We start from the raw sequence: 12958 nt of genomic DNA, 5'->3' as shown, positions 1-12958 counted from the left end.
AGCATGTGTTTAATTTCCATTCTAAGACCTGTGGGTTCCCCTGGACATATTAAGTCCAGTTGTGTGCAGTTTGAGCATTTAGCCTACTTCTAATGTGTTACACAATGCTGATTCAAAGTGACTTGGCTTCCTGAGTCTCTCCAGATTAAGAGGCCCGGAGACCACTAGAGTTAAATATACATCCTGGGCAAAGAGGAAACCATGTTATCCAGAATTTTCTTCTTGATAAGAATCAATATCCCAGTCGTAACAAGATGTAGTGAGAGCAGATTTAACAACTGCAAAAGGGAGTTTGCTTTCAGTGTGTTCAGATGTTCCAAAATGCGGCTTACTATTCACCTCTCAATATGCCTACTCAGCCACTCTTTTGCATAGCACTATTACATTCCTTATCATATAACTCCAGCAGCTTCCATACCATATTATCTATCAAGTTTTTGTAGGAGTGATGCAATAGGAGACTAAGAGAGAAGACATTAACAGGAGGCATTTGCCTGTCTGCCTGAGTGCACTACTTCCTCTCCTCTTCTTCTTCTCACTTTACGTCCTCGCTGCTCTTCCTTTACCCGATGCAGGAACAGACCCACCTGCTCCATCATGATGCCTCACTACCTCTGTCTGTGCTGTCTCTGTGCTGGAATTGGCAGGAAATCAATCCCGCTCTCATCTACAACCCCCGACCCCCCCCTTCTTCTCCTTCCTTTACGTCTTACTCCCCCTCCCGGCTGTAAAGTGTCCATTCTGGACTGAGCACAAGCATCAGCACAACATCATGCCTTATCAGAGCAGGCACAAAGACCCATGGGCACATTGTTTGTCAGTATCAGCCAGCTCCAGTTTCAGCACACTGTCTGCATTTGCCAAGCCCCCCAAAACACATTCATGACCATAAACAAGACAACAGAATGATAACTGGCCACCAAAATCATTTTGGGGCAAAATGCATCTTTAATTGTAGTGTCTGTTAATTACAGAATGCTATAAAAATGGAAAAAGATAGAAAGGAGGATACAGCACGTCATTATTTATTATGCAAATGTATTCCATTTTAGACACAATTAAGTGATTAGAAAGCTGTCGCTCTGCTCTCTTTCTTCTCCTTGTCCTTACTTGTCTTTTTCTTTGCTTTTCAGCATATTACTGTAATGAAGCCATTACTACTTCAAGTGAATTTTAATGGATTTTTAACTAACATTTTAATGAGCTATACATTACCATAAAGCATGGATTAAGCTAAATTGAATTGTGTGTGTGTCTGTGTGTGTGTTCGTGTGTGTGTTGGTATTGTGTAAAGGAAAGAGGTTCATTAAGAGTTAATTATATTGTTTCTCAGGAGCATCTCATGCATTTCTCCTGGATTGGCCAGCAGAATAGCCCACTGAGGTCTTACTGTCATTACTGTGCTGCCCAGGGGCTTGTTAGGCCAAATTAGAGATGCTGTTTGAAAAATGAGCTTTGAACGGGGTTGCTGTTTAAATAAGGATGTTTGTTTAGGCTTCTACTATCTACTGAATCAGAGGTAGATTCACAGTATGTGGTATGGGTTTGATGGAATGCACTCCATTTATTTACAGTCAGTCCCATCTATTCAGCACCTTTGTACTCCTCTCCTCAGTTTGACCTTGACCTGTTGTGTTGTGTGCTCTTTCCTCTTGGTGTTCTCACTGGAGCACACATGCTCTGTCTCTTTTATTACATTAAAGGCTCTGTTAAAGATTCACATTTCATATGATATCACCACCCATGATTTCCCCCCACATGGTATCACTGCTGGCCATATGATTCTCTTTACCTTCACTTTTTCCCATATTTCCTGCATCTTATCTGTGAAAGTGACAGTGTTATTTACAATCCCTTAGCTCAGGATTTGCAGATAGGGAGAATGGTGGTGGAGATCATATCGGGCTTGGCCATGCTCTATGAAGAATGATTGGGTATGCATGTATATGGCTTCATCTGCAAAACCTCATCTGCAGTCAGTGCAGAGAAAGCCCTGACAAGCCAGTGAAAGTGAGTCAAGGGGGCAAGATGCAACACATGGGACAATGCTGTGGGATTTGGAAAGAAATTGATGAACTAAGAAGATGGAAGAAATAGAAAGAAAAAGGACGACCCCTGATTGTGATTGGAGAGAATAAGGCAGACATAGAGAGATGGTGATGAGTTGTGCTAATGATGAGTCTCTACTCAGTTCTCAGAGGAGGTACAGCCTTGGGCACCGCCAGCCGGCCATATTTTTGCAGCTGTTTCTCTGGTCTGACCTGCAACCCCTTAGTGGAGGAATATAGGGGATATGTGTGAACCTGCTGCTTGCCTGCCTGCTGAGGGGGTAATTTCTGCATCTGGATGGGGGGCAAAGGTTAGCTCTGGCCGGTGGGAGGGCAAATGAGCGAGTCAGAGCTGGAGAGAGCTTGCATCCAGACAAATGGGGCACATCTCCTTTCACAGTGTAGTATTATATAGTGTGGTATTATCCTTCTCCTGCCTTCAGCGTCAACAGTAATACTAAACATCAATGACAGCACATAGAGTGGGTTTGGTATGTTTTGTCAAGTGACATATATATTGTCTCTTTTCTCTAAGGGTGGAATTGAAAATGGCGGTATTATAATAGCACTCTGCCGGTTGAAGCGCAAAAAGCACTCGAACAAAATGATATTATAGCTTGGAGCTACCTCTCTACAGCTCTCCGAGTTTGTGTGTGTGTGCATGGTTTATTTTCTAATCAGAGTGTGGGTAGAAGGTGGTGGGTCTGGGTGCTGGGGTATGGCCCCAGGCTTCTAGCTGTTGTAATCTCTCTCAGTGTTTCTTAGCCCCTGACCCAGGAGAATATCTATGAAAGCACGGAGGGTCTTTTTCTCCAGTAAATAGGGAGGGAAAAGTAATAACAACCACACAAAAATACACAAACATTTGCAGTATTACAAAGAGATACAAGACCCTGCAGCTTTTAAGAAATGTTTCACAGTTTGTCAGGGTTTGTGTAAAGTCATTTGTGTGTGTGGAGAAGGCCTGTCAAAGCAATGTGAATGTCAAAATTGGTTTTAGACATCAGTCTGTGGTGTTATGGCAGTGAGTGCAACCTTTGTGAACCAAAGCTAGGTACACTCCTGTAGGTGAATCCATTTGTCAGCATTTATCTCAGTATGCAGGCTGGACGCCTAAGTCAAGGCTCCCCACTAATCTCACCGACAAGAAGTGTCACCCTCCAGTGAGTAATATCTTAGGTTAGAGAAGAGGGTGCACTGTTCAGAATATCTCTCCCATCCTGTCCTTGCCATGCCACCACTGTGCTTTGATGCCGGATGTTTTTGTTGTCAGGTATATGCGTCAGAATGATTTTTTTGTGTGCTCAGTCTATCTTAGATAAGAGCACACACACACAGGTGGACCTCACTAATGGTTGCTGGCACAGGCCTCCTCCTGCCAATGTAGGACAATCTGGTTTACAAAGTAACTGTGTGGGTGTCTCCTTTGTGTTTTTATTTTGGCAAAGACCCCCACTCTCAACCCCTTGGCTGTTTCACAGCGCATGTTGCAGCCTGACTCCCTCCCCTTTAAGTTTGAGGCGTTGAAACAGTGCCAGCTGAAAGAGCTGCACATTTGCCTCGCTTTGCCCCCTGCCTGATGCTCCTTCATTCAAATCGGCCCACTCCTCTGATATTTGGGAAATAAATAAATAAATGAAATACGAGCGGCAAAGGCAGATTAATATTATTCAGATATGGGTTCTTTTTAGCCTGCAGCCAGATTAACAGATGTAGCACTTGCCAACAGAGGGGTGTAAATGTAAAAATATATAAATATTAATACGCAAGTGAGCAAGACGGCAGAGTTTGGGGCCTGCTGGAACTCCATGGGAGGTGAGATGTTTTCAATTGAAGAAGAGCTGAGTGTTTCAGGGGGATAGAAAGGCAATTACCTTACGTCTGTTAGCTGATTCGGGCCTGAATGCCTACAGGAGCTCAGAGTTGGAGCCACAGTTCTGACAGCATATACACAAACCTACTTAATGATACACACATCAAACACAACAGTCATATCATGATTCTAATATAAAAGCACTCACTTGCCTTATGATCCCTGACATCGTGTAGTACAGCCCATGAAGGTGCCCGCAGGCACCAATGTGAGAGATACATGCTCATACTGTAATGAAGCAAAGCAAAAGTTACACTGAGGTGATGAATATTTGAGTTGTGTGTGTGCTTAGGAGGATGACCTTGATGACTGTGGTGTTGTAGTTAGAATTAGATCGTATGGTAAAGTGTATTTGGATGGGCCCCTCCCCTCATTTACTTAGTAAGAGTATCTGTTCAGAGTGTTGTCTTGGTATTAACAAACCCTGAACCAACACACAGGGCATAATCCCCTCACCAGTGATGTGTCATCTGTTTGTTTGCTTGTAGCTGTTTGTAACCCTGTGTTTATCCTGTCCTCAACAAGTGTGTGTATATTGTATTTTATTTGCTGGAGTGTGAGGCTGATCTGTTTTTATTTTTCTGTTTGTACATTTTGTGTATTTATTTAGATTGCAGGTTAGGGATGCATTTACTGTGACGCACTGTGCAGCATTAGATTAGATTAGACAGCGTGGCACAAGCACCGTAATGATGCACCTAATGTGTGTTTCTTTTGTCACTGTTCTGTTTCAAAGGAAATTGATTCTGACAAAATCCCATGGGTGCTAGCAATGAATGGAAAGGAGCAATTAAATCCAATGTGATCTTGAAAACAACAGCCAGTGTATAGTCCAAACCAGGCTATGATTTTAAACAGCAGGAATTGTTTGTAATGCAAATACGGAGAGCCCAGTGGTGATGGCTGTTATGCCCACCCTGGCTAGGGGGTCGGCCACTCTGGAGCTGGCTAATTACCGTAGCTCTTTAGATTAGAGGTCGCTGCATGAGAGGGAGAACACCTCTACTTATACCTCTTCTGTATTGTCTCCTATTACCCCTGTGTAAAGGTTTCATTTGAATTCATGTCACACAAAAGTCCCACTCTGTAACCCTGTACATCCCCAGGATAATTGGGTTGAAAGCTTCCTCTCTTCCCCCACACAGCTTTCCCTTGGTCTAAATAAATAAATAAGAAGACAATGGCTGCACGGCTTTCTGCAGAGAGAGTAAGAAGAGTGAATGAAGAGATGAGAGAAGCCTGGAGCGCAGGGACCAGTTATCCCCCTCTTATAATCCTGGCCCTCCCCGCCATTGTCCCCAGTGCTATGTGGAATTTACATAAGGACCTGTGGTGCTGCCCTTAATTTAGCTCTTCTCAAGCATCTTCAAACATTCTCCAACGAGCTCAGTCCTTTTATCCTTCAGAGGAATCATATGTCCCTCGCTGGATGGACACTGCCGAAGCTGAAATTCCTAAAGTGCTACTCCACGGATTAGATTTATTGTAGATCAAATGGAGATCTGTTTGAATGCACACAGCAAGCGAGAGCCAGAGCGACCTCTAGTTTGTCTTTAAATCTTTTTTTACTACATTATGTAGTATGTATGCATTTGTAGGTACATTGTATCCTGCTCTGAATACCCCATTGACTGAAGGTGTCATTTCTTACAGTTAGTTTAGTGTGTTTGTGCTTTCACATTTGCCTTTGTGTGCTCATGCGTGTTTGTGTGTGACACAGCAGCTCTCCTGGTTTGATAATGAGCCGGCGTTATGTGTTTTGCTGAACACTATGCAGGGTCAGAGGCTATCTCTGTGATGAAAGGCCTACCTGAGGGTGATTAGATACAAGGCCACAGTTGTTCATCAGACCACCCACTGTTTTTTTGTGTGTTTGCATGTATCTGGTTGTGTGTAAGTGTTTATGTGTGTACATGCCAGCAAAGTAAAGCAGTGTTGCACCCCTGTGAGCTCTCACATGTGAATGACACTAGGCTTCAGGGCATTCTGTCTCTGTTTGTTCTGCTACCTCCACAGGGACCTCCATTAGCTCCAATTAGCCTTCACGTGTGCTTGCCTTGTCAGATGAAGCTGCACATCCCATTTAAATAGCCACGATTAAAGCTGCATACATTGACGCTGTCTAGTGCACACAATGTAACACATAAGAAGACATTTTGAAAATAATGAATTTAAACATTTAGCCATGAGAACAGTATGCTACACAACTATAATCTTCCTGAACCGTTTCTTCCTTTTTTTTTTTTTCTCTTTAGTGCTGCGCGATGATTTCAGACAAAACCCTACAGATGCGGTGGTGGCAGCAGGAGAGCCGGCAATCCTTGAGTGTGTTCCTCCCAGAGGCCATCCTGAACCCACCATCTACTGGAAGAAAGACAAAGTGCGAATTGACGACAAGGATGACAGGATCACTGTGAGTACTATTACCATCTGTAATAATACCTGGACTGAATGGGAAGAACTGTCAATGTCTATTGTGTGTCTGTTATTAGTGTGTTGGCGCACAAAAAGCTCTTGGATCTGGAATGCCACATCTGCCATTGAACACATTTGACCTTTTTTTCATGTGTGTTTTTTATGTGTTTGAAGTGACTGAAAATGGTTTAATAAGGAAGGACTTCAATGCATTAGGAAGAGAAAAATTGGAGGGAATTGGGAGATGGTGAGAATAAATTGAAAATGTATTATCTGTATTTCTTCAGATTCGAGGAGGGAAGCTAATGATCTCCAACACAAGAAAGAGCGACGCTGGCATGTATATCTGTGTGGGTACCAACATGGTTGGAGAGAGGGACAGCGAGACAGCACAAGTCACAGTGTTTGGTAAGCTTTATTTGTCCAGTTCCCCAGAAACAGTTGGTCCTCAGTGATGTAGCAGAGCGACTTCCACACAGTGTGGGGTGTGTTTCTAATGGACATGAAGCTAAAAAGTGGAAATACTTTTAGGGTTTGTTTTCCCACTTGAATTATAATTCATGTTGGTCATGCTTTTTAGTGTCATTACTATATTGCTTTGTCCATATAATGATCATAGAAGAGCTAATGAACAGACTAAGAGAATGAGGTAAACTGAATTTTTAAGCGAGAAAACAGAGTAGGAAAAGGCCACTGTGTGGGGGGAAAAAGTGTTTAAAAAGGCATGTACTGTATAGTCACATACTGACACAACCCAATTTCATCGCATTATAAAATTATCTATTTCTATGCTCTGTGCCCATTCTGCAGAGCGACCAACCTTCCTCCGGAGGCCCATCAACCAGGTGGTCCTGGAAGAGGAGACGGTGGAGTTCCGCTGCCAGGTACAAGGAGACCCTCAGCCAAATGTGCGCTGGAGAAAAGATGATATTGATGTTCCTCGTGGGAGGTATGTACAATTACAAGAATATTCTCAAAAAAGGCAAAGTAAGAAATGTTTATTAAGACAGTGATAAAATGACGACTCATAGGAGCAAACAGTTCACCCTTCTTCTATTACAGTATTTAAGTCTGAATGTACCTCTGCATACCAGTATGTGTGTGTGTGTGTAGTACTGATGTGACAGGCTGCACTTAATGGAAAGGAGATGTGGAGGTATTGCTGTCAGTCTGAATGACTGTTTCAAACTAATGACTAATGATAATCCACACTTCGAGCTCTCACCTGGCCTGGCTGCACATTCAGGATAAAATGACTCCACCCTAGTGTGCCCCACAAGACAGTACTCGCAACTGTAACATGTCTCATGTCAAGAAAGGGGTCTGCATGAAGACAAACAGATATTGAGCTAGACAATTAAAACTGAGTGACAGGTAAGTGGGCAGGGACGCTGAAAGGTAGACATTTAGACGAGCATCTGGCACACTGAAAAGCAGACAGGTAGAGAGAGAGACAGATAGAATGACAGGTGATACAAAGAGACAGAGGATGCCTGCTGACGTGGCCCTCAAGTGTCTGTGCACAGGTGCAGGTGTTCAGGTGAAATCTTGGCACAGACACCTCAGAAACCTAGAAGATAATCACTCCCTCCCTTACACATTTAACCCCATTCAGTCAGTGTGCCCTCACTGGCATGACGTATGCATTCACTCACAGTAGCAAAAACAGAGACTGGTGAAAGAAAAGGCAACAAAAGTCTATAAAATACTGAGAAAATCTAGCATCATTGCCAGCCAATAGACTGGCTCACTTCCTGTAAATAGCCACTGATGATATGGTGATACTACTCTTGTTTGTTCCTGTGTGTTGGCCTGTTGCTTCACCCTGGGTCACTGGACTCAGAGTCAACAGCAGTGTAATGGTCAGTGTAATGGTCAGGAGTGGACTTCAAAGAGACCAGCGTTATGTTCCCAGCCGGCAAGCCAGTCACTCACTGCTTGGATCACCTCATAAAACATACACTCAGTGGACCTGACATCTCTCAAGGCTAGCTGCAGAGCTGAGCGTGGGCGGGTTGTTTGTGTCTGATAAGGATTTGGTTCACTGGGCAGTGGGACATGAGCACTGTGCCAAAGCAAACACATAAAAGTATTTCACTCATGTCTTTGATAGGGAGTTGGCTCTGGAAATAAGTTCATTTTGTACACTAATTAACAGATTTATACCAGAGTAGGATGAGTGTCATATGTCTCCGTCCTTTGCTAACTGTAACATCCCTTTGAAGTTCTGCCATCATATTTGGATAAGGAAAAAGAACTGAACACATAAAACAGACACTGCCAAAATTAATAAGGAATAAATATTGCAGTGTTTGTAATTACAATGTGGGAGCTTTTGTTTTCCTCGCTATATTTAATTCTTCAGTTTTGCTTTGAAGCAGAAAGCAAGCATAAAGACTGCGATATTCTAATTCTGACATTTTCTGCTGCCTTTCTTGCACGCCAAAAAGAAGACTCTTCATATTGTTAAGTGACGAACTGTTCCTGCTTTCTCTGCAGCTTATCCTCACTTAATAAACATGAAACATGGCCTCTCTCTGACTGACAGAGGAATTGTTTAAAATCCCACTAAAGAATGGTTTCCTAAAGGAAAAATAACAGCTACTGTAGCACAGCCATTGCGTTATTACACTGTGGGCGTCTGTAGCTGTATCAGGAGTGGTCTTTACCATAGGAATAAAAGACCAAGATCAAGCACCTCTATAGTGTGGAGGGGTCTTTGTTTGCTGTTATCTGAAAAGGTTACACTGTCCTTATTATTATGATAAGCTGTAGAAAGAGAGACTTAGTAAGACCACTCCTTCTTTACCATCAAATTGTTTTAAGTTGCCTTTGCCGGTACTTTTACACGCGTTGTGCATGCCTGTGTCTTTGGGTGTGTGCGACTTTTATACTAGGAAGAAGAGAAATGGAGCCTCAGCTGAGTAAACAGGTCTTTAATATGCTCAGTGGCTCCAGCAGCCTTCCAGGCAAACACACACACACACACACACACATACACACTGGCACATAGACCTAAAGAACGCCAGGATGGCACTGGCTACAGTCTCTGAGGGATTGAGGAGATAGAGACAGCTCAAGAATGGTTTCAATTAGAGGACAAAGACAACGGTGCTGCTCTTTTACCTCTATGTGGGTCTTTTACTGTGTTTATAAAAACTAAATTAAAATGACCAAGCTTATCTGCTCGAGGTCACTTATCAACAGGCCCTGGCACTGCAATGTATGCTAATGAAATAAGTCAATTCCATATTTTTCAGTATATGTAATGATGAGATATCCCAATGCATATCCCTGTGAAACCATTCAAAAAGTTTGGCAGTTAGAATGAATGGCTAAAAATGTCAAAGAGCAACAGGTGCATTAATTAAGATTGGAAATTAATGTTGGCCCCACACTAGAGGATGATCTGGCAGATTTTGGGACTGATATACCCCTCCCAACAATCGGGGGTATTCCCGATTCAAGGCTGGTCTGAACAAATTATCTGCCCAAACAATCCTGTAATGTAAGGGGTTTACATACATACTGTAATATTAATGGTACCAACTGGATCAGAGTCTTCTCGGTTTCAAATTGTAAATATTAAACATTTGATAGCCAATGTGAACAAGCTGAACGGAGAGCATCACCAACTGGATGTTGTGCACTCTTCTTAGCCATGACTTCATCTGCAGGTTTGTTCTTTTTTTGTTTGTTTGTGCAAAACATAGCGCATACAGGTTTTTTTTGTTTTTTTCAAGTCACATTTTATCACGTGAGTTTCTGTGAGATCTTTTGAGCCCCTGGAATTGCCACTCTGAGATCATTTAGTAAATTCGAATTGTGTGGTCATTTGTCTTGACTGAATCATCTGGAGTGTGCATTCTTACGATTACCAATCAGTTAAATCTGTCATTATGTCTGAGGTATCCTGCGTTTTTAAAATCAGTTAAGATTTGAACATCCTGTAGGGTGTACCAGGCCTTAGATAGTTCTTTGTGTATTAAGAGATCATTTGCATGGACTCTTACCCCTGTTAAATGCTACTAAATATTTAGGTTACCTTGTTCATATGAGTTGCTTGAAGCACTGTGTAATTCTATTTGTCTTTGCACGCTAACTCAATTTATCACTTTTTCTCAAAACATTCACATAGACCCGGTTCGGAAGACATAAATATTCCAGGGGGGAGGGGGTGATGGCAATCAAATTTTCTGGACTGTATTTCACCCAATACTAAATTACAGGATCTGGTTCTTTAAAGGGTACAATATGTAAGATATGCCAGAATTTTAGTTTAAACTAAAATTAACTACGATTATCAACAGAATGTGCTGAAATAACAGTTCTGACATTATGTCAAAGATTGTGTGGCAGAGATATCTACTGAAGTTTGCATGTTAACTAGCTAGCCCCAGCCTGTACTGTCTCATAGTACCACACTTTAAGAGGTGATAGTCCGATAGTATAGCTCAGGCTTAAATGTTATCAAATTATCAAATAGTTCTTTCTGAATTCCCATTATACCTTTACTTAAGTGCAGTACTGGAGTCTGTGAGGTGTTAGGGTTAAATACATTTAGTCCACCACACATAAAATTAGTTATAGGAAGGCAGATTAGCCATGACAGAATAATTACCTGTAGCTGAAATTAGATCATCCAATTTGTTGAGCTTGCGGGGTTCTCTCATAATGACTTTTCTTTTTTCCTTCATCATCTATGCTCCCAAAGACTATGTTGCCATCGGGTCACAAAAAACTTTTCTTCTACAGAACTCTAAACTGCGTGCTGACCTAACAAAACTCAAAAATACAAGGCCTCTCAAGACAGGACTTAAATTATGAGAGGACCAATAAGTGTGCTGAAAAACAGTAGTAACCCGGGGCTTTAATTTTTACCAGGGTATGAGAAAAATCACATATATGCGCTCCGGGCGCGATTAAAATCACTGACCAGCACATGTAATATTAAAATCACCCAACCTCCCCTAGAGAAATAAATGTGGTTCATTCATTTTTTTACAATATACATAAGATTAGGTTCAGATGGTAGAGTAATGAGAAAAACCTTTGGCAGGTGTCATCAAGCAGCAGGATTGTAGCATGTGTCTGAAAACCCTATGAGAACTCTGAAAGAGTTTTTGTATATCTACAGCACCCTTTCATAATGTAACTGAATTTATACCCTCCACATTCGGTTATACGTAAACAGGACATTTTAGTCATTTGAAGTATTATCGGTTTCAGATTAATATCTAATATCTGAATTTTGGGAAATGCACACAATAGCTGCTCCCAGAGAGCTTTGTGTCTCCAAGTAGAAGAGTTTCTGCCATAGTCTACGAATCCCAGTAAAAAGACTTGGGCAGTATGTGTTATCTCCCCATGCCTGCCCGCTCATTGTTTGGCCCAGATCTTGTCCTCCTTTGGTTTCCCTCTCCCTCCTCGTTTGCTCTGGACCTGTGTGCCCTCTCCTGTGCTTTATCAGAGCCCCTTTGGTCTTGCAGTCTATCTGTATTCAGGCCCCCTGTCCCCATTGACCTCCACAGCACAGCCCCTGCAACATTCAGCAGAAAAGCCTTCTTTCTGACTCAATCCCTTTGTGGTGTGTGCGGGCGTGGGTTTGTGTATGATAGAGGTGTGTGGGTCATTCTATTTGAAAGAGCTGTTAAAGCTAGTGTGACAGGAACGCCTATGTTATGCTGACCATCCAGTTTCGGTGATTTCTCACCTCCGCAACTCAGCAGAATGAAAATACGCCAGGCTATGGTTCCTGTCTCCATTACTTCCCCTGATATAGAAGTAGATACATCTGTTATGTATGAGAGTGCATGTGTAAAAGGGTTGGTTAGTGGAATGGCAGAAGGATGAGCAGAGGGATCTTTAAGGTTTATTGACACTGATTGTGTCAACAACAAAGTAAGGTACACTAAAATAATAATTCACTTTTTATAATAGAGGATATAGAAAATGTGCTTTTGCATTAATTAGGAAGATGCACTGCTGATCATTCATTATGTATCAGTGCTTTTCATTTATCTTCATGAAAGATAGAAAAAAATACTTCTCTACTGCAAGAAAGCACAAATAAATACCTCAATACACATCTGACTTTCTCAGTGATTTTGGTATTTGTGCACTCTGTCTTCACACACACACACAAACACACACACGCTCACAAAGAGAGAAAGAGTAAGGGTGGCTTCCAGGCATTGGTCAGTGGGCTGTGCTTTGCTGTTTCTTTTTCTTATCTGCAACATTTTCCAGCACAACCATGGCATCTGCTCCAAACCACTTTGACTAAGTTAAGACTGCACTGCTGCCACCATTGCTGCGGCACTGAGGAGAAGTATCTCTTTTTAAGGCAAAGTTAGGATAAATTTGCTCCCCAATAACCCCCAGTTTAACCATAATGGTTGAAATCTTGTGGGATAAGGTGATGAATGTCAGTCAGATTGATGAAAAACCCTGACTTGGCTGAGGCATGAGAGGTTCCAAGGGGGAGTGGAACTCTGGCTAAGGGCCTTACAGAAGGAAGATGAGAAGCGATAGCAGTTAATTGATTCCCTTACATGGGTGACAAGGCCTGGACAGGTAGACTCCAGCTCTTTTGATCAGGATGAGGTAAAGTAGTAGCCAT

At 42.2% G+C, this 12958-nt stretch overlaps 1 protein-coding gene across 10 annotated transcripts in view; it reads left to right on the top strand.

Moving 5' to 3' along the window:
* robo2 (roundabout, axon guidance receptor, homolog 2 (Drosophila)) overlaps window positions 1-12958 on the top strand; it is a 331192-nt gene that overhangs the window by 261463 nt on the left and 56771 nt on the right. For all 10 annotated transcript variants that reach the window (XM_038694178.1, XM_038694177.1, XM_038694176.1 and 7 more), the window contains 3 exons: window positions 6177-6334; window positions 6624-6744; window positions 7147-7285. In XM_038694178.1, coding sequence (XP_038550106.1) covers window positions 6177-6334; window positions 6624-6744; window positions 7147-7285 — 418 coding nt within the window. The remainder of the gene's footprint in view (window positions 1-6176; window positions 6335-6623; window positions 6745-7146; window positions 7286-12958) is intronic.

This window comes from Micropterus salmoides, unplaced genomic scaffold (genome assembly GCF_014851395.1).
Source record: "Micropterus salmoides isolate LMB-PRFRI ecotype aquatic unplaced genomic scaffold, ASM1485139v1 Ms_hic_scaffold_3, whole genome shotgun sequence".
Classification (NCBI taxonomy): Eukaryota; Metazoa; Chordata; class Actinopteri; order Centrarchiformes; family Centrarchidae; genus Micropterus; species Micropterus salmoides.
The sequence above is the reverse complement of the archived record's forward strand: the minus strand, read 5'-3'. Positions and strand labels throughout refer to the sequence as shown.